The sequence below is a fragment of the Passer domesticus genome, chromosome 17, assembly GCF_036417665.1.
Source record: "Passer domesticus isolate bPasDom1 chromosome 17, bPasDom1.hap1, whole genome shotgun sequence".
Lineage (NCBI taxonomy): Eukaryota > Metazoa > Chordata > Aves > Passeriformes > Passeridae > Passer > Passer domesticus.
This window is the reverse complement of record NC_087490.1, coordinates 10,026,606-10,052,420: the sequence shown is the minus strand read 5'-3', so window position 1 is coordinate 10,052,420 and position 25,815 is coordinate 10,026,606. Positions and strand designations below refer to the sequence as shown.

The following is a 25,815-nucleotide window of genomic DNA, read 5'->3' as shown; positions in this document are numbered from 1 at the left end:
CTTCCCAGCACCCTCAGTGTCCCAGGAATGACCACAACAGGACCACTTCCCCAGCAGAGGATTTTCTGTGCGGGGCCAGGACCAAACCAGGTTCACGGGGAAATTACAGAATTTTGGATGCAGGACATACCCTGCCAAGAGGGAGGACTCTGTTCTGTTCTAGACCACCTCAGCCAGGAAGGATCCTGAGATCCCTCTGAGCAAGTGCAGAGGAGCCAGAAAACTCCAGAACCAAATTTAAACATAAGACAGCAAGTGCAGGGGGTGGGAAAGGAAAGGGAAGCAAAATCCCAGGGAAAAAGGTTTTGTTTTTTTTTTTTTTTTTTGAAAGCCACTGGAGGGCAGATGGAATTTTCTGTCAGGTAAAGCCCTGGTAGGTGGGAGCAGCTGCAGAGCAGTGCAATCCTGGGCAGATTTCAGACTACTGACCCAATCATCCTGCCTGCTATTCCCAAAAACAATAAAAAAACCCCAAATGTGAAAGGTCAGGGCATGGTCCCAACTGGCCCAGCCCCTCGTTCCTGCACAGGGTGGGGGTCTGGCCTCAGCCTGGGATCAAATCAGGCTCACAGGGAAATGACAGAATTTTGGATGCAGGACTTACCCTGCCGAGGGGGAGGACTCAGGATGACTCCAAGGAAACCTGAAATTGCTGCAGGATTGCCTGGGCTTTAGGAAGTGTTTGTCAGCTCTCCCTCCCGTGGGTGTCTGGCTGTTTTTTGGGGGGTTTGATGCTATCAAGGCTGTTTGTTTGTGCAGGAGGAAGTGGAGCTGTGGCACAGCTGAGGGAGAGGTTTGGGGCTGCAGGAAGGGCAGGAGGGGAAGGTTTTGCACAAACAGCATGTGAGAAGGAAAACAAAGCAAACTTTTCTTTCACCCCCTTTAAAGAGAAGCAAAACCAGCCTCCTCTGGCTCTGCACAAGTTGAAAAGGTGATTAAATCCATGTCTATAAAAACCAGTGCTTCCTACATCATACATATCAATTTTTATCACTTTAAGTAAGGAAGCAACTGAATTTGAGGCCTGGATTTATCCCTGGCCCTGCTCCCATATCCCTGCAGGAAAAGGCTCTTGGGGCATCATTTTTGTAGGGTCAGACCTTCTCCTCATTCTCCCTGTCCTGGTTGGTGGCTCAGGTCACTGCAAGGGCTCTCTTTGACTTTTAAAGGAATTTGCCCCATCACATGAGCTCTGCTCTGGCCTTTCCACACACATTCTTTAAAATCCACCTTCTGGGGAAGAAAATTTTCCATATCTGAGGAAGGGCCTCGATACCATCTACAAATCTTTATCCACTAAAACATTTTCCAGCTGAACAAAAAGCCTGCAGTACATCAGAGCCATTCAGCACAACATCAAGCAGGAATATTTAAGTAATTCCTCATTTGCTGGCACAAGGAAACAATTCCTCCAAGGGAAGAGGCCACAGAAGGTATTTGCAAGGAAGCCTTTGGAGAGGGATGTCAGCTCTCTCTTTCCCAGTCCCCTCTCCAATGCTATGTCTGATAACACCAAAGCTGTTCAAGGTTTATGAGCAGGTTTTGTAAAAATCTGGGAATTTCTTTAGAGGAAAAGGTTTCTGGCTTTGGATAGGGCCAAGTGAAGCTTCCTTGTGCCAAACGGGGGCTGCAGAGTTATGGCTGCAGGAAATCAGCCCTGCCCACCTGGAGACAATGGTTTGCACCTCAAATCCATGTTGTCCCTCAATACCATCCCAAATCCATGTTCTGTCCCCCAATACCATCCCAAATCCATGCTCTGTCCCTCAATACCACCCCAAATCCAAGTTCTCTCCCTAAATACCACCCCAAATCCACGTTCTCTCCCTGGATACAATCTCAAATCCACATTCTCTCCCTCAACACCATCCCAAATCCACATTCTCTCCCTCAACACCATCCCCAATCCACATTCTCTCCCTCAACACCATCCCCAATCCACATTCTGCCCCTCAACACCATCCCCAATCCACATTCTGCCCCTCAATACCATCCCCAATCCACATTCTCTCCCTCACACCATCCCAAATCCCCTTTCTCTCCCTCAATACATAGCTGGCTGACGTAGCTGAGATTTCTTGTGGCAGAGGGTGAGATGCTAAATCCCTGAGTGCCAGGGCACAGATGGTCCTTAAGAACAAGGTCTTTTCTGCAGCAGCTGGAATTGTCACAGCACCCCCACGTCACTTTTCCGCGTCTCCCCCCGCAGAGCCCGGAGCCCACGAGCAGCCACGGGTCCTGCAAAGCTCCCTGGCTTTATTCTGCTCAGGCTGCTCAGGAAGCAGGACCCAAACCCTCTGTCCAGGAAAGCAGGACCCTGAACTATCCATGCCAGGCCAGAAAAGCAATTAAAATTGGGAAAGCTCATTAGCTCATTACCAAAAGTCCAAGCCAGGGGTGCTCTTTACACTCCAGTGCAGTTCCCAACTGCCCTGAATGATTTGGGATCCATCATCTCCCATTCCAAACCTCCAGCTAACACACCCCCAGCATCCTGCAAGCCCTGCACATCCCTGATCCTGGAAGTGCAGCAAGGACTCACCTATTTCCCCTTCCACTCCAGACAGGTCACACCAAACATGACCAGGAGGGTGAAAAACCCCCAGAGAGCTTCACCCTGCTCCAGCCCACCCAGGTCCACCCTCCTTCCCACATGGGTACTGATGGGAAGCTCATCCCCACCTTGGGATGTGTGGAGAACCCCCAGAGTCCAGCAGGAGGTGCAGATTCCTGCAGTTTGTGTCCACATCAGGGTGGTGTGAAGGGAGAGAGTGGATTTGGGGTGGTGGGAGGGAGAGAGCTTGTCCACTTGGACAACTTGTAACTGAACTCTGTCAGTTTTTCTCCACAATTCAGTCCCTCTGGAGCCTCCCAACATATTTCTCATTGCACTTGGATTACAGACTAATTTTGCCTCCAAGGAGGCAGCTCTGGGCCTGCACTGATGCTCACATTTCAGAAACATTCCCAATGTGCAGCCCTTCTACATTCTGGTTGGAGAAACATTCCTGCATCCTTCCAAAGCTCAGTTCCAGCCCAGTAGTGAGAGTTGCTAACACAGAAGTTGTTGTTTTGTTTAATATTAAATATAGCCCGTTTTGTTAACATGTTTCAGCTTCCAAGACTGAGAGATCACAGGCAAGAGCTGTCCCAGGAAAAGCCTCTTGGGATGAATCCCCTCCCAAACATTTTAACGATGAACAGAAGCAAAGGAATTTATCTGACATGATCTATAATAAGATTTCAATATAACATTCAGCCTACAGCATTTCTAAATATGGCCAAAGATCCCTGGAGTTATTTGGCATTATTTCATCTTCCAAGGATTTTCTTTCACTTATTCTGCTGTGTTTGCATACATGGGATTCCACATCCGTCACGGAGCGAGCCCGCCTGGGCCATCACTGACTTAAAACAGGTCTCAATCCAAGGCTGGCAGGTGCAGAATTTGGGAGATTATTTTTATTTTTTATTAAAAAAAAAGACCTTTTGACACCTGCTCAAAACCTGGAGATACAGGGAAAATTTCAAGCAACTTCCTTAAATCAGGGGCTGAAGGAATCTTGGAACCTGCTGGGCTCATTCCCTTCCAACCCCTGCCTCTTCCCAACACACACCTCTACATCCATTGGGATATTTGAGGTAAGGAACACCTGTCTTCTCAAAGCTCAACAAATCAGAACACCTCACCACACATTGGCACTCTCATTCCTCTTCCCAAACATCAAACAAATGCCCAGGGGAAGGAAAAATGGGAAAAAAATTCTTCCCTGTGGGAGTGGTGAGGCCCTGGCACAGGTTGGCCACCCCTGGAAGTGTCCAAGGCCAGGCTGGACAGGGCTTGGACCAACCTGGTCCATGGAAGGTGTCCCTGCCCATGGCAGGGGTTGGGATGGGACAAGCTCTAAGTCCCTTCCAACCCAAACCCTTCCATGAGGACTCTGCCCTCACCTCACCTGGGAACAGAAGGTTCCTGGAGACACCTCCAGGAACTGCAGCGTCCTTTGGAGCAGGAGTTCCAGCAGGGAGCAAAGCCCACCCACCAGGAGCACTCACCATGACGGTGCAGTCCTCGGAGCCGCTGGCGATGACCTGGTCATTGTGGGGACACCAGTCGATGTCCAGCACCGGCCCCGTGTGCCCACACACCGTGGGGTAGGACTTGTCAATCCTGCCTGTCTGCAGGGAAGAAGGAGAAAGAGAGCTGTGATATCCTGAAGGAAGGTGCTTCCCAACCCTCTGCTTGCTTTTTCATATCCACAATTCCATGAGATTTGAACTCATGGATCAGAGGAACAGAGCAGCTCTTCTCCAGCATCAACGAGCTGGAAACTCCCCAGGAGCAGAGGAAAGGGTTCAGAGATCCAGCACAGCAGGGTTGTGATCCCACATCTCAGCACCTGCTGCCACACCAACCCTTTTCCCACCTCAACCTTTTTGGGAAAAGCAAAGTTCTGGTTTCATCTGCTTCCCAACAGAGATAGCTGAAGACAACCAAAGTCAGAATGTCATTGCAGGGCGTTGCTGGTCACTGAATTTACCAGGTCTCCCTGGTTTCCTAAAACAGAAGGATTTTTCTTGGATGTGAAGATTTTAGGATGCAATTGTGCAGAGGAAAATATTGTTTTGAGGAACAAATGTTGCCAGCATGGGCTGTGACAGCCACACCTGCCTCTCCCTGGCCAGAGGACCGAGGCCGCCAATGCCAAGCTCCCTACAGAGATAACACTTCCAAGAAAATGAGCTAATTAACCACTTAAACCTGAGCTGGCACAAATCCAGTGATGCCAACCCAGCTGATGTTGAGACACCAATTCTGCCCCTGGGTCTACATTTTGCTGAGGAGGTCCTGAAGGTCCTGAAGGTCCTGATCCCACAAAGAAGGAAAAGGGAAATCACTCTCCTCATCCTTCTCTCTCCTGGCCAAGCCCTGCACACAAGGAAAAATATTTACAATACTAAAGATGCACAGCAGCAGGGTGAGGAGGAGACTCCTCCACTTCCACAGCCACACCCCTGGTCCTGCTCCACGGGGTTTTGTTTCCAGGGAATGACCTTTTCATGATGAGTGATGGGAGAAGGGACACAGCAGGGAGAGGTCTGGGATGGGGTCACCTTCTTTTGTGTTTAAACACGCAGAAGAAATGGTTGGAATTTCACTTGTGCCATTGGATGGTAACATTCCCCAACCTTGGAGGTGACATTCCTTAATTTATGCCTCCCACCCTGCTTCATGTGGGAGGCTGCTGCTATTCAAGGCTGATAACCAGAATAATGCTGGACATTGGCTTTAGGGGATGACTGACCTGGAGCCCTCCACAAACACCAAAACAAGATATTGATCCCAAAAGACCCCACTAGCTCCTAAAAGGCCAAATTTAGGCTCCAAAAGAAAGAAGAGACTCAGTGATTCAGCTGCTTTTGGAATTATTAAAAGGGGAAGAGTTGTAGATGAAAAGCCATAAACCTGCCATTCAAAAATTAAAGCCTGTGTAATCCCTCTTGGATGCCATAATGTGAAATAGGATTTAAAAAATTAATACATCCAACTGCCATGTAGAATTCATCCATTTTAATTTACCCAATTAAAAGGAGAACCATGCAGAGCACACGAACTGCAGAAGGCACATGACAGGCCACAGACAAATACAGGCTTGAACCAAAAAGGAAAAATAGGAACAATAATGCAAAATGTCAGGGACTGCCTGTTCTGGCTCCCTGGCAGGAATCAGTGGGATCCTCCAGGAGGAGCCCCTGGTGACTATTTCCAGGCTGCACAAGCACTTGTAGGTTCAGTTTTGGGGTTTTACAGTCATTTATTACTGTGGGGAGACAAAAAAAAAATTAATTTGAGCAAATTAAACCCCAAATTTCACCTTTCAGTTTGGCTTGTGATGAACCTGCACAGCAGGAGCAGCCAGAGCCTGTGACAGCAGTGACACCCAGGAGCTGCTTGCCACCACCTGGGACAGAGCTCAGCTCTTAAACCAGGATCCTGCACCTCCACAAGGAGCAGAGCTTCCACAACCATGGAACGGGTTGGGTTGGAAGGACCTTAAGGATCATCCAGTCCCACCCCCTGTCATGGGCAGGGACACCTTCCACCATCCCAGGTGGCTCCAAGCCCTGTCCAGCCTGGCTTTGGGCACTTCCAGGGATCCAGGGGCAGCCACAGCTTCTCTGGGAAACCTGAGCCAGGGCCTCACGACCTTCATAGTCAGGAATTTCTTCCCAGTATCTCATCTAAATCCACCCTCTTTTATCTTAAAGCCATTCCCCCTTGTCCTCTCTCTCCATCCTTTGTCCAAAGTCCTTCTCCAGCTCTCCTTGGGTTCCTTCAGGCACTGGAAGGGGCTCTGAGCTCTCCCTGGAGCCTTCTCTTGTCCAGGTGAACACCCCCAGCTCTCCCAGCCTGGCTCCTCAGAGCAGCTCTGTGGCCTCCTCTGGACTCTCCCCAAGAGTTCCATGTCCTTCCCGTGGTGGGACTCCAGAGCTGCCACAGGTGGGGTCTCACCTGACAGGGCAGAGGGGCAGAATTCCCTGTGCATCACCTACAGACACCCCCTGTCCCTGCCTGCACCAGGGGAGTGACACCAAACCCTGTTTCCAACAGGGAACAGACAGGCAGGATGGGGAAAGGAAGTGTTATTTAGCAGCAACCTCAAGCTTGTTTATCCACAAAGAATTATCAAACCAAGGAAGAGAGGACAAACAGAGCAGGAGATGTTCCACACAGCAGCTCCCTGGGATCTGGAAGAGGAAGACAATCCAAGGGAGATGAAGAGCCCAGGGGCATCAACATCTTCACTTGGGCATGAGAGGAGAGACTCTGCTGCTCACCAGCACCAGGAACAATTCCAGAATCATTCAGGTTGGAAAGACCCCCAAGACCATCCAAGCTGTGAGCAATCCCCACCTTGTCACCCAGCCCAGATCCCCGAGTGCCACATCCCGTCCTCCCTCGGCCACCTCTGGGGACGTACAAAAATGAGCAGCAAACATCAGAACGAGACTAAATAAGGACATAAAAGTGCTGCTGGAGGCCCCAGCAGGGTGAGCACGAGCCCCAGCCCTTGGAGAGAAGCTCCTGCCTTGTGGTCAGAGGCACCAAACGTCTCTGCAGAGCAGAGGAAACCGCGGTGCTTTCCTGAGCCCGGCGCCGCATCCGCCCCTCGTCCCCAGCACCTCCAGCAGAGATGTCCCCAAGCACTGTGGGGACAGCACAGGACAGCCACCCGCAGCACCAGCCCAGGGCTGACCCCTCAGCGTGGGCAGCTTTGAACTCAGGGATGTGTTTTACCACCTCTCAGCATCGCTTTTGCAAATTCCATCCACAGGATTCCTCCTCCCGGCAGCATTCCCTGGAGCAGGGAACCCCAATTCCCAGCACTGTGCTGTGCTCAGAAAAGCTGGAAAAATCAGTATTTTAGGGCATTTGCCAAAAGGGAAAGCTGCAGTAGGGTTGTAAAAACCCAGCAGGCTGCAAAATCCCCAAATCCCATGGTTTTCAAGACAGTTCCTTTGCAACCAGGACGCCCCGAGGTTTGGCAAGGTGCTTGGTTGGCAGCTGGGTGTGTTTCCATGCTGCTCTAATGCTCCCAGGTTTGGGGATTTATTTATTTATTTGGAAAATGTAATCTTATAATTAGGAGAGGATTTAATATAAATCTCAAGTGCTGATACTCAGCTTGAAATTAACTTCAAGAAATTCAATCCTCCTCATAATCCACTGGGGTTGTGGTTTGACACATCCCTGATAACTTTTGGAATCTGGAGTCGTATTTTATGAAATGTTGGTCAAAAAGGTGAATTTGAGGATTTTTAATAAAGTTGGTGTTGACTGAATACACACTCAATATTCAGGTGTTTCAGCAAGGGGGGAATTTGCCTTATTAGATTAATTGTAATTATTAAAATTAAATTTTAATGAGTTTCATGTATTCCAGATCAGAAAAACAAAAAAAGTTAAATCATCAGAAATATCAAACCCAGACCAGAAAAAAAGTGACAGATAAGAAGAAAAAGTATGATTAAATCCAAAAGGGATGGATAAGCAACACAAGAGAACTGTTCCTAAAAGTGGGAGTTTTATGAATTAATTTGAGTGTCTTGTGATCGTTTCTCTGCCAGAAAAGGGCATTTGGTGGCAGGAAACAGCTCATGGATTATGGTAAAAATATCAAGGAGAACAGCTGCTTCCCCAGCCCATGGCTGTGCTCCTTGAAATCTCCATTTAAATTAGGGAAGTGGCATCGAGTTGCACAAGCCAAAGCAGCTCCCCCCTCACTCTGCACAAGTTTGAGGAAGGAAATCAGGTCACAACTGCAAAGTTTGAAACCCCAACCGACTGCACCTTTTCTCTTTTCTTTAAATTGTGGATTTTTCTTTAAAAAAAAGTCCTGAATTTCATGCAGGGAACTTCTGAGCACTGAGCCTCCATCTCTGGCTGCAGCAGCTGGGCCTGGAGGAGGCAACTGGGAGAAAACTGGGCTGAAATGGAAACTCCTGCCCATGCCCAGCAGTCACCCCACAGCCCAGCCCAGGCATCCTGAACTAATCTGGAAGATTAGGAAATGTTATTCCCAAAAGACCCACTGGAAAGCCAGGCAATAAGAGGCCCCTGTGCTCTCCAAGAATCCCCCAGCAGTGCTCCCGCTGTCACCTTGGCAGCTGCAGGGCTGTGACGTTGGATATTGGGGGAAATTTCTTCACTGGAAGGGTGGTCAAGCATGGAAGAGGCTCCCCAGGGAAGTGGGGGAGTCACCATCCCTGGAAATGTTAAAACACAAGACTTGGGGCATTTGGTGATGTGGTTCACTTGGTCAAAGGTTGGACTTGATGTGCTTGGAGGTCTTTTCCAACTTTAAGGATTCCATGATTCTGTGATTCCATCCCAGGCTGCCACAGAATGGACACATGCTGGCTTTAAAAAGGGAAAAAAAAACCAAAAAACAACATCAACAGCCCTCACAGCCAACCCAGGCTGCAAAATCCCATCACGAGGAGCTGGGAGTGCAGCACAGCCCCAGCATCTTCATGGATATCTGTCCCAGAAGTGACATTACAATTAAAAAGGACAGAGTCAGTGGTGTTTTCCCTCTCAAAAATCTGATTTCCAAAGCAGTTCATCCCTCTGCTCCTTCCCAACTGCAGGAAAGCCAATGGGTATCCCAGAAGCTGAGGGCTCTGGATAAAGTGGTAAAACTCTGCTGCTGATCAGAGGATGAGCATCCACCCAGAGAGAGCAGAGCTGCTGGGCAAGGACACAGGGATCCAAAAGGATCCAAAAGGATCCACAGGGATCATCCCCACGAGCTGGGAACACATGATCCAGGGCCCCACCAAGTACAACTTTCATTTTTATTATTGGACAAAGCCTTAAAATTGCAGAGATATTTGTACAAACCTCTGACTGTAAGACAGGGGATGGAATTTGATGCTTTTTTCCCTGGAGGAATGAGATCCATTAGTCCCTCTGCTGCCCTCTCTTCCCTACTGCATTAGAACCTGATGATCCATTGGAATCAAGCTGACAGTGATAAATATAAACTTCTTTTTATAGAGAAAAATCCAAGGTGAAATAAAAGGACAAAATCCATCACACTCCCCCTAAAATGGCTGGAAAGGCTCATTAAACCCATCACAGCAAAAACCTGATTTTATCCTGCACACAGTTCAGAAAAAGATGATTTTCTTTCCCCCAAATCCTTCCTGATGGAATAGGAATTGGGAAGAGCTGCTTAACAACTCTCAGATGCCACGGATGAACACCAAGGCCTGTCACTTGCAGAACAACATATTCCTTGGAGAAGATCATTCCCGAGGTGTGCACGCCCCCACCCACATGCTGATTGCTCTCAGGGCACCATCTGATCCCAGATCCTGCAGGAATGCTGCTGCTGTGAAGGGGGTGCAGGAAGGGATCAGCAAAATGGAAAAATCTAATAAAAGTGTATCCAAAAGAGACGGAATAAACCTCTGGTAAAGGCCTTATGTAACACAGTTCGTGGCTGAACGGATCTTTCTGCATGAACTCAAACAAAAAGGAACATTTGCAGCAGGTTTTTCTGTGCAGATAAAAACTGCAAAGAGTTTTTGAGGAGGGGAAAAAATAAAATTTTCTCCAGTTGTGCTGGAGCACAGATCCAGCACCAGAACCAGCCCCTGCATCCAGGTGTTTCCAAGTCATCCTGTTCAACATATCAGGAAAAGCAGAGAATTTTTATCTGGTACCTTCCCTGTGTACCCAGAGCTCTCCCTGGGACAAACCTCAGAGAAAACCAACTCTACAACCACAGCCCAGCACAAGCAGGGAAGTTTCCAACTCCTTCCCTGGTGAGCAGAGTTAATTCTGATTGCCCTGGCTCTTATCACCTACACAACCCCGACCGAGAGGAATTACAGCTTTTCCAAACTCTGTCCCTCATTCCAGCAGAGGCCAAGCCCCCAACCTGTGGGAATGAGATTGTCGGATGCTCAGCAGCTCCTGCCGGAGCACGGGAACGGCGAGCTGCTGGCAAAGCCCCTGCACATGTGCGTGCAAGGGAACAGGAAGCTCAGACACAGCATTTCCACGGGCAGCAACGCCGGCCGGGCTGCGCGGGCTGCGGTGCCCCGGGAGCTGCGGGGGTGGAAGGAGGAGGAGACCCCTGCGACTCCGCTTGGTGCGGGGGGACGGAGAGAGCCCGGCAGCACGGGGAGCTGGGGACGTGCGGGCACCGGGCTTCGGTCGTGCACACACACGGGCTAATTAATTCCCGCACACACACGGGTTAATGGATTCCCGCGCTCCCGGGTTAATTCCCGCACAGACACGGGTTAAATCCCGCGCTCCCGGGTTAATGGATTCCCGCGCTCCCGGGTTAATTCCCGCACACACACGGGTTAATGGATTCCCGCGCTCACGGGTTAATGGATTCCCGCGCTCACGGGTTAATTCCCGCACACACACGGGTTAATGGATTCCCGCGCTCCCGGGTTAATGGATTCCCGCGCTCACGGGTTAATTCCCGCGCACTTGCCGCGCCGCGCCCCCGCCCCCGCCAATCAGCGCGGCGGCCGCGAGCGCTGCCATGACCAAATAAGGTAAAAAGCGGCGGCCGCCGCAGTGCCGCTGCGGCGAGCGCGGGTGCGCGCGCGCGCAGGGGCGGGGCTTGCGCGGGGGGCGGGGCTTCCCCTCCCGCCGGAGCGGGGCCGCCCCTCCCGAGCACATGGGAGCGGGAGCGGGGCCCGGGGGGCTCGTCCGCCCCAAAAACACCCCCAGACCGCCCCAAAAACACCCCCAGACCGCCCCCTCAGCGCCGGGAGGGAGCTGGGAGCCTCCGGCCCGGCAGCGATAAACCCCGGCCGCAACAGAACCCTGTAATGTCAGCGAGAATTGGCAGGAAAAGCACATTAAAACGAGTAAAATCGCCCTTTTTCTGTGCTCCCGCACCCAGGGTCAGCCACATCCCAGGTGATTCCCAGTGAGCCGCAAAGCGCTGGGACTGAGCAGCCGTGATGTTGTTATGGGACATTTCCCCTGCAGAAATGCAGCAAGTGTATTTTTATGGCTCAGTTTTAAAATCAGCCTAATCCCGTGGTTGAAAATTGCCTTTTTTCCCCCCTTTTTTCTTTTTTTTTTTTGACTATAACAACAAGGATTTTGCTGCGGGGAGCTTCATAAATATCTGTACTAAACAGGCTCAAAGAGAAATCCGAATTTTATTTAGGGTGTTGAAGGAACTAAAGGAACAATTTCATCAGCCCAGGCTATAAAAATAAATGCGGAATACAGGAACTGGTTAGAGCAGAGCCAGCAAAGCACTGCATTGCAAAAGAGCGTGTCAGGCTGGGGGTGAGGGCCACAGCTCCTCCAGCTTCCCATGGAACCTCCTCAGATGTGGATATTAAATGCCTGTGGAAGGCAGGAATGGAGCTGAGGGCACCAAGGCAGTGATAAATAAGAGGGTGGGAGGAAGAACAGAATGGATGTGAAAAATAACACCAAAGATGGTACTTAAGAATGCCAAAAGGGCACTCAGAAATAACAGGAATTTCTGCCAGGGACTGAGAAAACACAGAATCATGGAATCATTAACGTTGGAAAAGCCCTCTGAGTCCAACTGTTCCCCCAGCACTGCCAAGGCCATCATGTCCCCAAGTGCCACATCCACAGGGCTTTTAAATCCCTGCAGGGATGGGGACTCCATCCCTGCTCAGAGCAGCCTGAGAACCCTTTCCATGAGGAAATTCCCCACAGTATCCAGTCTAAACCTCCCTTTGCACAGCTTGGGGCCGTTCCCTCCGGGTCTGTCCCTGTTCCCTGGGAGCACAGCCTGACCCCCCAGCTGTCCCCTCCTGTCAGGGATTTGTGGAGAACCAGAGGCTCCCCCCTGAGCCTCCTTTCCTCCAGGCTGAGCCCCCAGTCTCCCTCATCAGATTTGGGATATAAGAGAGGGAAAGAGGGATGCACATGCCCAGCTGTCAGCATCTGTGAGGCAGCTGAAGGAGGAATTCCTAATCCAGGGCAGTGCCACCAAGTGCCACCACCAGGCAGGAGGACACGTGGCCTGAGGATGAGCCCTAAGCAGGGAAGGGCTGCTCATCAGAGCAGCAAGCTGAGCTATTTTGGGAGGTTGGGGTTTGGCTTTGCTTAGCACGACGGAGACGTCGCTGCCCCCGCTCTGGCCTGGCCGGGTGGGAAGTGCTGCTGGATCCTGGGCACTAATTCTGCACTCCACAGGGCAGATCTGGAAGTGGAGCTGGGAACTGATGACAGACTGAGGACAACTTAACCACAGGCTTAAGAGAGGAGTTTGAGGGTCACGGAGAAAAGAATGTTGCAAAAAAACATCTTTTGATCACAAGAATTTGCTGGTTAAGCATTACAGAAAGAGAAGAGAAGAATCTCCTCCAGAAGATGGATGTGGCTTTTCCATGCAGGATCAGGGGCAACAGGAATGCCCTCCTTGGAACCAGCTGATTCCTTTGCATCCCTCCAATGTGGGGCTGCAAGGAGCAATTTGGCTCAGGTGTATTCCTGAATTAAACCTGCAAGGAGCAGTTGGGCTCAGATGCATTCCTGAATGGATTCTGCAAGGAGCAGCTGGATTCAGATAGTTCCTGGTTTAACTCTCAAGGAGCAGCTGGATTCAGGTGGTTCCTGGTTTAACTCTCAAGGAGCAGTTGGGCTCAGGTGGTTCCTGGTTTAACTCTCAAGGAGCAGTTGGGCTCAGGTGGTTCCTGGTTTAACTCTCAAGGAGCAGTTGGATTCAGGTGGTTAAAAAAAAAGCTGAATCCCTGACAGTAGAAAAACCAGACTTGATCATAAAGAGGCTTCTAAAATACCCTTCTACGTGGAAAGTTCTGCCAGAATCAGCTCAGATGAGTCAAGCAAACAGCTTGTTTGTTGTGTTTAATGCACAGAAAGCATCAGACTGATTACAGACATTAAACACATTCCTACATGGCACCACCGAGCAGCCGCTGTCACCACAGCCTTCATTACTCCCAAAGAAATTGTGACAGCACAGCCGAGCAGGCAGCTCAAGAAACGCTCGAGCAGCACTTACCTTGTGCAGAGGCAGCACCAGGAAGGCTCCCCCACCACTGGCATCCACGATGATGGCCACGAAGCGGGGGTTGACGGCGCAGAAGGAGCTGTCCCAGGTGACGCGCGACACGCGGATGTCGTCGTAGCACTGGTCGTTCTTCACTGCCTGGCCGAAGACGTGCCGGAATTTGCTCTGCCGTACCACCCGCCTCATCGTGTCTGCACACAAATGCAAAAGGAGAGTGTCAGCTCCAGGGAAAGGAGGTCCTGCTTGTCCAGGAGGTTCCTGGATGAGCATCAAGGCTGGATGGTGTTGGCGGCTCCACGGCCGCGCTTTCGGCAACGCGGGAGCACGGATTCGCCCGCTGTTCGTAGAGTCGTGGAATGGTTTGGGTTGGAACAATCCCAGAAGGGTTGGGGTGGGAAAGGATCTCTGGAGATCACCCAGTCCAGCCCTCTGCCACAGCAGGGTCACCCAGAGCAGGTGACACAGGAATGCATCCAGGTGGGTTTGGGATCTCTCCAGACAGGGAGATCCCACACCCTCTCTGGGCAGCTTGGCCACCCTCCACGGGAAGAGGCCTCATGGTGAGGTGGAATTCCACATGGTTTAGTTTATGGCCATTGCTCCTCATCCTGTTGTTTGGCACTGCTGGAAAGAGTTTGGCACCGTCCTCTTGGCACCAAAGACCTTAAAATTGATCCCATCCCACCCCCTGCCATGGGCAGGAACATTCTCCACTATCCCAGGTTGTTCCAAGCCCCATCCAACCTGGTCTGGGACACTTCCACCTCCACCTTAAGACCTGCCATATTCTCAGCCAGCTTTACCTTTTCCTTCTTTTATTAACTAAAATTTAAGGTTGTTTTGCACCTAACCCAACCCAAGTGCATTTCCAGGGGGCTTTTACAGAATTTGCCAGTTAAGCATTAATTTCCCCACTGTAAATGTGTTCCCTGACTGCAGTAAAGGAAGTTCCTAATCCCAAAAGCAGTTTTTAGACAAGTCTCCACATATTTTCAGGGATAAATCTAGTCTTGGATTGAACTTGTTTACTTTCAAGTCAGACAGGGTCCAGAAGATGTAAATAAAAATGCAAGCTCTCAAAATCCGGTGTTCCTGTGAAGTGGTTCCACATGTTCCCTAGCTTCCAGTTCTTTCTTCTAACTCCAAAATCACCCTAAAAAAATTTGTTTCCTAGGCAGAAAGGAGTAATGGAAACAAGTTAATGACTCCAATTAACTTGGTGTGTCTGTAGCATTTCTTGAGAAAAATTATTTTCAAGAATGCTGGAGTTAGAATAGAGGGAAAGGGAATTGGTGTGGAAAATTCCAGCACCTGGGAGAAGACACAGGCACAACACCAACCTTGGACTAGGGATACAACCTACGGAGCCCTCACATCTGGGAAGGGCTTTTCCCATCATCCCAGACTTTCTCCCTCAGAGAAGAGGGAGCAGAAGAGGAGCTTCCATTCAGCATCTTGCTTTTACATATGGGAAAAATATTTCTGTCCCAGTCTCTGGGGATAGCAAAAAAAGAGAGAAAAAATAAAAATAAGCAGAGTCCACCTCCTATCTGTCCTCCCAGAAGGTCCCCAAGCACATGGAGAGGCTGGGAAAAACTGCTCAGTCCCTGGAGCTCCTCGCTCCAGTGCAACGTTCCAGAGTGAGAGACTGGGAATGTGGTTCTATCCCAAATCCCTGCTCCCAGGCTGTCTGCTGCAAAGGTGATGAAAGCTCACAGGGCTGTCTGTGACTGCAAAGGCTTCGCAGGGAAGCAGAGCTTGATGGCTGTTTTGTAGTCTGGGAGGTGAAATAAAAAATTAACCACGACAAAAAGCAGGATAACTGCAGGGAAGCGCTCATCAGAGCCGGGAAATGCCAGGGAAATGTGTTTGAAGAGGAGGGAAATGTTCCAATTAACACAACAGACAGCTCTGCAGTGAAACTCCAGTTCTGCAGAGATAAGGGAGAAGGAGCAGAGTATTTGTTTTGCACCAGAGCCCATTTGGGAACTGGCACTGATCACTTCCACAGTGGCTCAGCTGCTGGGACAGGGATGTACCAATGCCACTGGAGCCACCAGTGTGCCCATTTCCCATGGATTTGGGGTCAGTTTTGTGGTGGGGACACCTGTCCCAGGTGTGGGGTGGAGGCCACTGAACACCTTCATGCTCCATGGGCTCCATGGGCATTGCCAGCCATGGAGAGCAGGTAGGGGTTCCTCACAGTACCTTTGTCACACTGATATTTTAAAGAGAATGAAGAATGTTTAAGAAAAAAATAGGTTTTAAATGCAAAATTTTGGGAAGAACGAAGTGTTTAAGGTGTCCATGGAAAAGAGCTATATGGCAATTGTTAATGATTTCTATCCTATTGCAGCTGAACTTAGGCTTCCTCCCTACTTCCATCAGTCACCGGAATTGGGTAATGAACTTTCTTTCCCTCAGAGCACAAATCAAAGGCCTGTTCCACGCTGGACACACCCCGGAACACCTGAGTGAGATGGGAAGTCATAAACCTGGAGCTGCTCTCCAGCTCCAGCCAGGTGAGAGCACTACCTAACATCATGGAATGGTTTGGGTTGGAAAGGACCTTAAAACTCATCCAGTTCCACCCCCTGCCATGGGCAGGGACACCTTGCACTACTCTTATCCAACCTGGCCTTGGACACTTCCAGCACGATCCCAGCCTCACCAAACCATGCACAAAGAAAAGGGGAATTTCAACTCCAAGATGCCCAAATGCCAAGAAATGCTGAAGTCTCAAGGTTCAGTTAAGACACATCATGAAAAACACAGTTCCACGCCCAGTTACTGATTTGTGTCGACTCATTCCGAGCCCTGTCACACAATTCCATCCCGAGGGCTCCTCCCAGAGCTGGGAAGGCTCAGCTGAACCTCCATGGCAAGGTCTGGCAGTGAGCACCATCACCCCCATTTTCCCACCATTCCAGTGACCCCAGGCCACCCCAGGATATTGGGAATGTTCTCCCAAGCCCAGTGTGACACCTCAGCCCCTTCCCACCCCCTGCAGCAAACCCTGCCTGCACAGCTCATCCGGGAGCAGGGAAAAGGCTCCTGCTTTGTGCACGGTGGATTTCCAGGAGTGTTCACCCCCTGGCAACATTCCCACCCTGCTGTGAATCCAGATTAAAATCAGATTGTTGGGAAGAAGGTAAAGAGAAGGTTTGAACTTGTCGTGCTGAGCCAGCACAGCAAATTGCCTGGAATCACATCCCACAGAGCCAGGGGCTGGGAATGGGGCTGCTCCATGCTGGCAATTCAGGTGTGATGGTTACAAAGGATCATTTGGATAATTGTATCACTTCTTCACTTGATCAATACCACACCAGCAGGAAAAAATATTAATTTCAAATATCAGATGCTGGGGATCTGTCACCCCTTCCACTTTCACAGAAGAGAAACTCTTTACCCCATGGTGAAATCCAACTAGATGATTTCCCTCATTTTCACCCTCTGATGCAAAGGGTAATCATTCCATTTTCTATAAATGACTTTTTAAAAATGCAGAGAGTTCAGATGCCTCCAAAAATATCCTCATTTGTTCCAAAGGGATCTGTTGGAACACACCTTCCCTGCCCTCTTCCCCACCTACAGCTCATCATCCTTAGCAGGAACTCTGTGATCAACACATGGTGAGCAGCCTCCAAGTGCTCATTTCCATAGCAAAGGGAGTGATTCTTGGCGTTGGATCAGAGCCATTTTGATCTGGCAGCTCTCCAAGGAGAAGGAGGGGGGAATGTGCTGGTTGTGGTTGGAAGGAGCAGCGGCTGCGGCTCTTGCAGCTCACCAGGGAGAGCAGGTGAAAAACCCAACGGGGGGAGAGGGAGCCTGAGCACCCCAAAAGGAGTCCTAGCCCTGCCACAGACTGTCCCTAAATGGGAAGAGTGTTCAGTTTCCTCTTTGCTTCTCAATCCTGGCCTGCAAAGGATGCCTTCCCTTCTCCTCTTCCTCCTCATCCATCTCCAAGAAAATCCACAGCTCAGTTTGGCTGCTGCAGGTTCTCCCAGCAGGGTCACAGCAGCAGCTCCAGGCTTGGCCAATTCGTGGAAAGGTTTGGAAGGAACCTGAAAGTCATCCCATTTCACCCCCTGCCATGGGCAGGGACACCTCCAGCCTGGCCTTGGGATCCAGGGGCGTCACAGCTTCTCTGGGAAACCTGAGCCAGGGCCTCACCACCTTCAGAGTCAGGAATTTCTTCCCAGTTTCCCATCTAAATCCACCCTCTTTTGTCTTAAAGCCATTCCCCCTTGTCCTGTCACTCCATCCTTTATCCCAAGTCCCTCTCCAGCTCTCCTGGAGTCCCTTTGGGCTCTGAGCACTCCCTGGAGCCTCCTCTTCTCCAGGTGAACACCCCCAGCTCCCCCAGCCTGGCTCCAGAGCAGAGGGGCTCCAGCCCTCAGAGCAGCTCCGTGGCCTCCCCTGGACCTGCTCTAACAGGTCCACGTCTTTTTTGTGCCACTTTTAGGATTATCAAGTGAGACAGCAGCACCTGAGATGATTCAGCCTAAGGAAAGGCTGATTCAGCCCCTATCACACTTGCAAAAGGATGACCTGGGTGGTTCAGGGAACCTGGGGAAGTGACTTTGGAAAAACCCAAGTGGGTAAGGAAGTGTATCCATGGCTAACGGGGCTGTGCTGGGGATTTTCTCTTAGGAAGTGGACTTGGAACATGAGCATTAAAAAAAAGAAGTTAATTAGATCATTACCTAAACCTTGGCTAAGGAACTCCCTACCCACTTGCTAGACAGAATATATTTTTGGGGGGTAAAGTGCAAAATTAGAGGATTTAAAACCTCCTGACTGGGAGCTGAAAGGCCTTTAAATTTAGCCAGAGTTACAACCCTCAGCAAAATTAAAACAGAAGCTTTGGACACCCTGCAAAGGCCTCCACAATAGAAGTGCTGACAGATCTACAGCTGCTGAGCTCCTGGATCCCGCTCGGCCCCACACGGCATCTTGGTGGGACAGAGGAATGAGCCTTCAAACCTCCTATTTATTCCCTCCCTGAGTGACTTCCAGCTGAATTTTACCAAAACTTAGGGTTCATCTGCCAGTCTGTGCCCTCTGAACAGCCCAGCCCTTGTGGCAGCTCTTGAAAGGACCCTGGAAAGGCTGGATGTGCACAGGGACACTTTTCATTCCCCTCCTTTCTGATCTCCCATCACGATGTGTCACAAGAGCTACCATGAGTTTGCCCATTTTCCTGTTTATAAAGGATTTATCTGTCTCAAGAATCCAACAGATGGATTTCTGTGGCTTCGGAGGGTTCGCAGCCTGCTTATGCAAGAGGAAATGCATCCTGCTAGGGAACACTTACAGGAAAACCCCCCACGAATGGCAAAATCCTGCTCAGCCCATGTGATTGTGATCCCTTTGGAAAGGGAGGCATTGGAATAAAAGGCCAGTTGAAGTCAGACAGCCAGAGGCTACTGTTAAGGGGGGTGAGGAGATACAAATCCAGTGGATAGGAAGAACAGCATTTAGAAAAGTGCTTAGGACTGGAAAGGCTCTTCCTTAAGTGGAAAAAGTCAAGTTGCAGCTGTTGATGGTGAATCCCCAAACTCCCAGTCTGAGCCTTGCTGAGGAGCTTTGGAATCCAGTCATGACTGTTAAAAAATGAGAAGCAGATTAAGAAAAATAAAAATGAAGAGGTCAATGGTTGGACTTGATGATCTTAAAGGTCTTTTCCAACATCAGTAATTCTACAGGCAGTGCACTAGCAGCAATTATGAATGGTGTTATGGGATGGATGGGGTGCTGGGCTCAGCAGGGACAGGGATGGTCCCATTGGTGAAACTGCACTATGGGAAAGCCCAGAGGATTCCCAAATATCACTGTGAGGCCTCAGCTGGGCTGAGCCACTTGGGCCTCATCAGCAAAACCTCATCAGCAAACCAGCTCTGCGCTCAGAGCTGGTTTTACCAAAAAAATCTAGGAAGTGTGTTATAATCCCAAACCCAAACATGCCATGGATGTTCCACGCTGCCCCTGGCATGGAGAGAACACCCTCTGGGAGCAGGGCTGAGCCACATCTGCAGAGCACTTGGCCAGCATGGAGATAAGCACCAGAGAAAAGCCCACAAGGAATCTGCTCATTCCTTCCTGGGAGCACTTTGAACATCCTATGGAAGATCAGGCACAGAGCCACTCTGGAAGGCAGGACAGAGGCATTCAGAGGGTTTGAGGCCATTAAAACACCTCCATCCCCTTGTGCTCCTCAGGGTAAGGATGGCTCCTGAGCAAAGAGCTGCACCCACTCAGAAAAGGCACAGAGACCTCCAGGTTATTTTCTAACTGCTCCCTTCTGGCATTTTTTCACCCCAGAGCCTTGGCTGTGCAAGCTCTGGGGTTCTCAGTGACCCAGGGCCATGCCCAGCCACAGGGCCAGGGACACGCCTGCCCTGGGCTCAGTCCAGCTGCACACCTATTCCAGGGAAATCTTGCACCACTGTCACCAGCAAGGTGGAATCAGTATAATAAGATCCCAGAAAGGTTTGGGTTGAGTTGAAAGGGGCATTAAAGCTCACTCAGTTTCACCCCCTGCCATGAGCAGGGACAACTTCCACTAGCCCAGGTTGCTCCAAGCCATGTCAAACCTGGCCCTGGACATTTCCAAGGATGGGGCAGCCACAGCTTCTCTGGGCACCGTGGGCCTCACCACCCTCACAGGGAACAATTTCTCCTAATATCTCATCTCCACCTACCCTTGTTCAGTTTGAGCCCATTCCCCCCTGTCCTGTCACTCCATGCTCCTGGAGAACTTCATCTCCCTCTCCAAGTATCCCTGGAACCAAAGAACTCAGTCTCGTGATTCGAAGTCTTGCAAGACTTGAGCAAAGAAGGAAGTGGGGGAAAAAAAATGTCACATGGCCACAAAAAGTTCAGTTCACCCCACAACTTCACATGAAAGCAGAAAAAGGGAACAGGCACGAATGCCTTGATGCAGTTTCTGTGCTTCTAAACACAACTCCAGTCCCTCTGTGTATCCCTTTTCCAATCAATCCATATCCAGTCCATTGCTGACAGAACTGTTGTTTTCAGCTGTTCAGAGTTATTTAAAACAAAGGTGAACACTACTACAGATGGTCACAATTCCAAAACACATCATATTTGTGTGCAGATTATTTTCAGTCTTTGGTTACTTGAGCCTAGGTTGAGCAAGACCTTGCCATCTGATTTCACTTCATTTTAAAGACAAAAAGCTGGAATATGAACTTAATACTGAAATTTCCAGCTGTTCTACCACTGGCAAGATTCTATTTTGGGATGGGAACCTAAACCACAAACTACCAGGGAATTTGATTATATCTCAACTGGGGAGTCCAGCACATTCAAAAATGTAACACAACCCAAACTTTGAATAAACTGAAATTTCTGTTCTGGACGAAGTGCAAGGTGTTGGCTGCAACCTGTGAAACACTTGATACAACTCTGGGTTTCAGAGCTGTAACCTGAAATGATCATATGAAAACCTTCAGAATATGAAGAACTCTTGAGTCAGAAGTGCCTGTAGAGCTCAAATCTCCCAGGATCACCAAGGACTCGTTATTTCCTGAGGGTTTACCTGTGTGTGCTCGTCTCACATCTCCCCCCTGGGGCTATTTTCACTTCAGGATTTCCAGGGATAAATAATTCATCTTCTTGGGGAATCACCTGGTTGTGGAAGGTATCCCTGCCTGTGGCAGGGAGGTGGAATGAGATGAGCTTGAAGCTCCCTTCCAAGCCAAACCCTTCTGGGATGATCTTACCACTCCCACACTCTGTCACTGTATCTCCACATCCAGCATTACATCACTGACCATAATTTGCAGTGACAAAAGGACGCCCAGTTAAAGTCATTACCCCGAACTGAGAGCGTTGTCTGGCTTCATTTAATCTGTGTCATCTACCAGAAAGGCAGAGCAATGAATGCACACAAAAATCATTACATGAAATAATTCAGCAGGAGCCATAGAGAGATGGGGAACCAGCAAAGGGAGACACCAGCAGGAATGGGAGTTCTGCTGCACTGGAGCAGCAGAACTCCAAACAACCTCTTCTTTTGGGTTTGTATCTTTTGGAGCATCCTCTGTCAGCTGGAACTAAAGCTGCCCCACCTCACATAGGCTGGACAAAAAAGGGAATTAAAATGAAAAGAGGAGAGCAAAGTGGAGCTAAAAATAAAGGATTAAAACTCAGGACAAAACCTCATAAAGGCAATTAGCAAACAAAATCCAGGGCTAGGAGAGCAGGGATTGAACATTCCAGGTGCCTCAGTGCATTCAAATCCCAGCTGGAGTATGGAAGGTGTCCTGCCCACGGCAGAGGGTGGAATGAGATGAGCTTTAAGGTCCCTTCCAACCATTCTAAGACTCTGTGATCCCTGCATTTCAGCTTCTGCTTTTGCTGCCAGCACAGACAGTTGCACAGTGGTTGGACACCACAGAAGCTTTTTACTGGACAAGGAAAGGGAAGCCTCCCACACACTCCCACCTCTGCTCCAGCAGCCGACCACAGAAGGCCGTGGCCTTTCACATCATCCCCTCCAAAAATCCTTCCTTTTCCACTGGAATAAACACCAGAGAAGCTTCTTTGCACGCTGTATCCCATCCACTGGCAGGAGACAGAGCAATATCCTGAACAACAGCCCTGGGAGCTGCAGCCAGAGACACCCAGCAGCCCCAGGGATGCTCCTGACACCCATGGGGCAGAACAGGGCTCCAGACCACGCTGTGATCCCAAGGGAAACACAAGCAGGAGTGCACGGCTCTCCCAGGATTCCAGCAAGGGAATCCAGTGATAAAATGCTTCTCCCCAGCACTGACCTAGTTCTCTTATCAGAGCTAACAGGGAAGTAGCAATCTGGTCAGAGCTGCTGCCCCAGCCCGCCGGATTCCTCTCACTCAAAGGTTACATGCCAGCATTTTCCAGACTGTATTCCTGAGATACATTGGAGGCTTTTCTTTTTTTTGGGCAAAGGTTGGCGCTTATGAACAGAAAAAGAGCTATTCCCCAGCACAGCTTCATGAAATTCTCACTAAATCACCACCAGATCCCAGCATTCCCAACCAACCAAGCAAGCACCTTTTTCTAACAGAAAAGGTGTTGTCCCTTGTCCAAAGTCCCTCTCCAGCTCTCCTAGAGCTCCTTTAGGCACTGGAAGGGGCTCTAAGATCTCCCTGGAGCCTTTTCTTCTCCAGAGGAGCACCCCCAGCTCTCCCAGCCTGGCTCCAGAGCAGAGGGGCTCCAGCCCAATCCCCAGAGGAATAGATAAGCTGGTTTTCATTCCTCAATTGCAACATCCCTTGGCATCCATAGGAAAAAATTCTAAACATTAAAGGTGTTTTAAGAGATAAACAGTCTCACAGATAAAAAGGCTGCAGGTCCCAGTTCTCCTAGAGCACTGCACCAACAGGGAACCAGGACCTGCAGCACCCTCTGCTCCAAACACCAAATTAACTGGGACACAAATTCCTCCAACTCCAGAATAAGGCAGAAACAGCAGATCAGCACAAGCAAGGCTCCCAAAGAGCCTGGCCAAGAGTGAGTCAGACTGACCAAGCGAGGAGCAGTGTTCTCCACATGACCTGGCCTGACCACAGTGGCTCTGAGCTCTGCTGGACCCAGCACAGCTCCCAGCCCCGCCGGGAGCCCGCGGAGAAGCGGAGCTGCCTTGGGGAGTGTGACCTGGGAGCTGCAGGATGACCAAGAGCAGTGGCAGCACCTCGTGGATAACACCACACCTCCTGCTGTAAGAGCACACAGGATGGGCTGGAGTCCTGGAGAACATCTCGGGTAGGCTGGAGGTACAGCACAGTGTGGTCCATCACACTGGAATTCTGAGTGGACACACTCTGCTCCAAAAAGTGACAATGAGCTTGGCTGGCACATCCTGAGTAGCACCTTCTTCCACTTCTCAACAACACCCACCCAACAGGTGAGGCCCCCACACTGAACTGCTTTTAATGTTCTCAAAATAACCCCAACAATGGTGAATTGTCAAAGACAAGACAACATCCTCACCCCAGGACGTGGGAGGTTGGGGCCGCACAATGCCAACATCTCGGGTTTTAATGCAGTACAAACAAGCTGCAAAATGAATCTCAGTGCTCCCAGTTGGAACTGGCGTGTGTTTCTCCACATTTCCATTTGCTGTCCTGCCAGCTCTTCTGGCCAAGCAGCCTATAATTCCAAGAGCACCATTGTCATTCCGTCCTGTTTCCATAACGTGCAATTTGAAATCAGGGCTGGGGGAGGGAGGAGGCTGAAACTCAAATCCAGATAGTTTAATCTGCTAACTTGATTTTAAATCCCTGCCTCATGGTGCCAATTACAGCCCCCCAAACAACTGTTTTTAGCAGAGGTTTCCAAGTTCAAACACATTTCCTCTGTCCTACAGGTGTTCTTTCTCACTGACCTGTCATGGGACGACAGTGAGGGGGCACAGCCTGGTGTCAGACCATAAGGGTGACACAAAGCACCTTTCTCACTTACAGATTTCAGATTCCTACCTGTGTCCTTGACACCTCCATGGCCCCACATCCACCTCTGAGCTTCCCTGACAGGGAGAATCACACCCACCCCACCACTGGGCAAAGGCTGATTCCTTGGGGAATTCTTGCACCTTCAGCTGGCTGCTCTCAGCTGGAGAACTGGTTTCCAGTGAAGGATTACAGCCTGTGCCTTGATGACCTTTAAGCTTTACTTACCTGTTGGTTTGACAGTCACGTTGCTGCACGTGCAGCCCACACTTCCAGTCCTTTGGGAATCCCTGTGGCATTTCCACAGCTCCAGAGGAGCCCGGCCAAAACAACAGAATTACACCCAGATAAGCCCAGCTGGTTTTTATGGGAGCTTGCAGAGCACTTAAGAATACCCTGAGTAGAGCAGAAGATGGATGTGGCAAAGCAGGGATACAAAGAACAAAAAGATAACCTTTACCCCCAAAAGAAACATCAGGGAGCCAAGGGAAGAACAGAGAGATAACCCCAGGGTAGCCTGACCCTAACCAGGGGCACCCACCTTAAACAGCAGCACCTTAAAACACCACACAGAACAAACTGTTCCAGAAAGGAGCAATTTTCCTGGCAGTGGCCAAGAAAAAGATGCTGGAAGCAGAGCAACACTGAGCTAGAAGAGTTTTGTGCCCACCCTTCAGGCTGTGCTAAAGCAGAATATATTGCAGAGGAATGTCTGGCAACTTGTGTTTGCCTAAGTTGGCTCAGGATTCTCTCCTGTCTTGCAAACTGATCTCAGCAGATCCAAAAATTCAAATAAACTTGAAAAAGTATCACTGAAAACTTAAGGAAAATGCAATACACCTCCTGTTCTGAATGAGACAGCTTTGGGCCTCCAGCCTCCAAGCTATGGCATCATTATATAAGATTTTGCAGAAGGGAATGAAGAAATTAGAAGTGTAACAGTGGTCATTTATCCACATGTACACATCCCACCATGTGTGCTGGGGCAAATACCTGAAGCATGTGTAAAACAACTCCACTTAGTAGTACATGCTACAAGTAGTAGGTGCTAAAAGTATTCCCAGCCTAGGACCTGCCAGAGCCTGAGTAAAACGTGTCACCTCACATTCCCAGCTTGGAAGGAAGGATACCAATCTGCTTCACACAGGTATGATGAAAAATGCCAAGGAAATGCCAAGCAGACACCCTGAGTCAGCTGGAGGATCCAGATTCCAGCAGGAAGCAACAAACCATGAGGGCTTTTTAAGTATTTAAAGTGAAAAGGGGAGAAAAAAAGCAACTCCAGGAGGTAATTCCAGCCCTGAGCAGGTGCCTGAGCATTGAGGCTTTGCTGATGACAATCTTCCCTATCAAGCCATCATCTGCCCAGCATGGCCAGTTTGCCCAGTTCCCAAGGGACACGCTGCTTCCCAAGGATTGAATTTGTTACTGCCTGCTAATCCCTGGAGCTGCTAATTACACCCATTATCAGTTTGTCCAGCATCCAGATCTGGCACACTGTGAAATGTCAAGTCCCCATCAGGTTTACAAACTGGTTTGGGTTAGCAGGGACCTTAAAGCCCAACCCATTCCAGCTCCTGCCATGGGCAGGGACACCTTCCATGCTCCCAGGTTGCTCCAAAGCCCCTCCAACCTGGCCCTGGACACTTCCAGGGATGGGGCAGCCACAGCTGCTCTGGGCACCCCGTGCCAGGGCCTTGCCACCCTCACAGGGAAGAATTTCTTCCTTAAATCTAAGTCAAATTTCCCCTCTTTCAGTTTGAGTCCATTGCTCCTTGTCCTGTCACAACAGT

General features: G+C 49.8%; 1 protein-coding gene across 1 annotated transcript in view; it reads right to left on the bottom strand.

Annotated features, from left to right (window-relative positions):
• CORO1C (coronin 1C) overlaps positions 1-25,815 on the bottom strand; it is a 39,163-nt gene that overhangs the window by 8,883 nt on the left and 4,465 nt on the right. The window contains exons 2-3 of the mRNA XM_064392461.1: positions 13,554-13,753; positions 4,057-4,179 (exon numbers count right to left, since the gene is read on the bottom strand). Coding sequence (XP_064248531.1) covers positions 4,057-4,179; positions 13,554-13,748 — 318 coding nt within the window. The 5' untranslated portion in view covers positions 13,749-13,753. The remainder of the gene's footprint in view (positions 1-4,056; positions 4,180-13,553; positions 13,754-25,815) is intronic.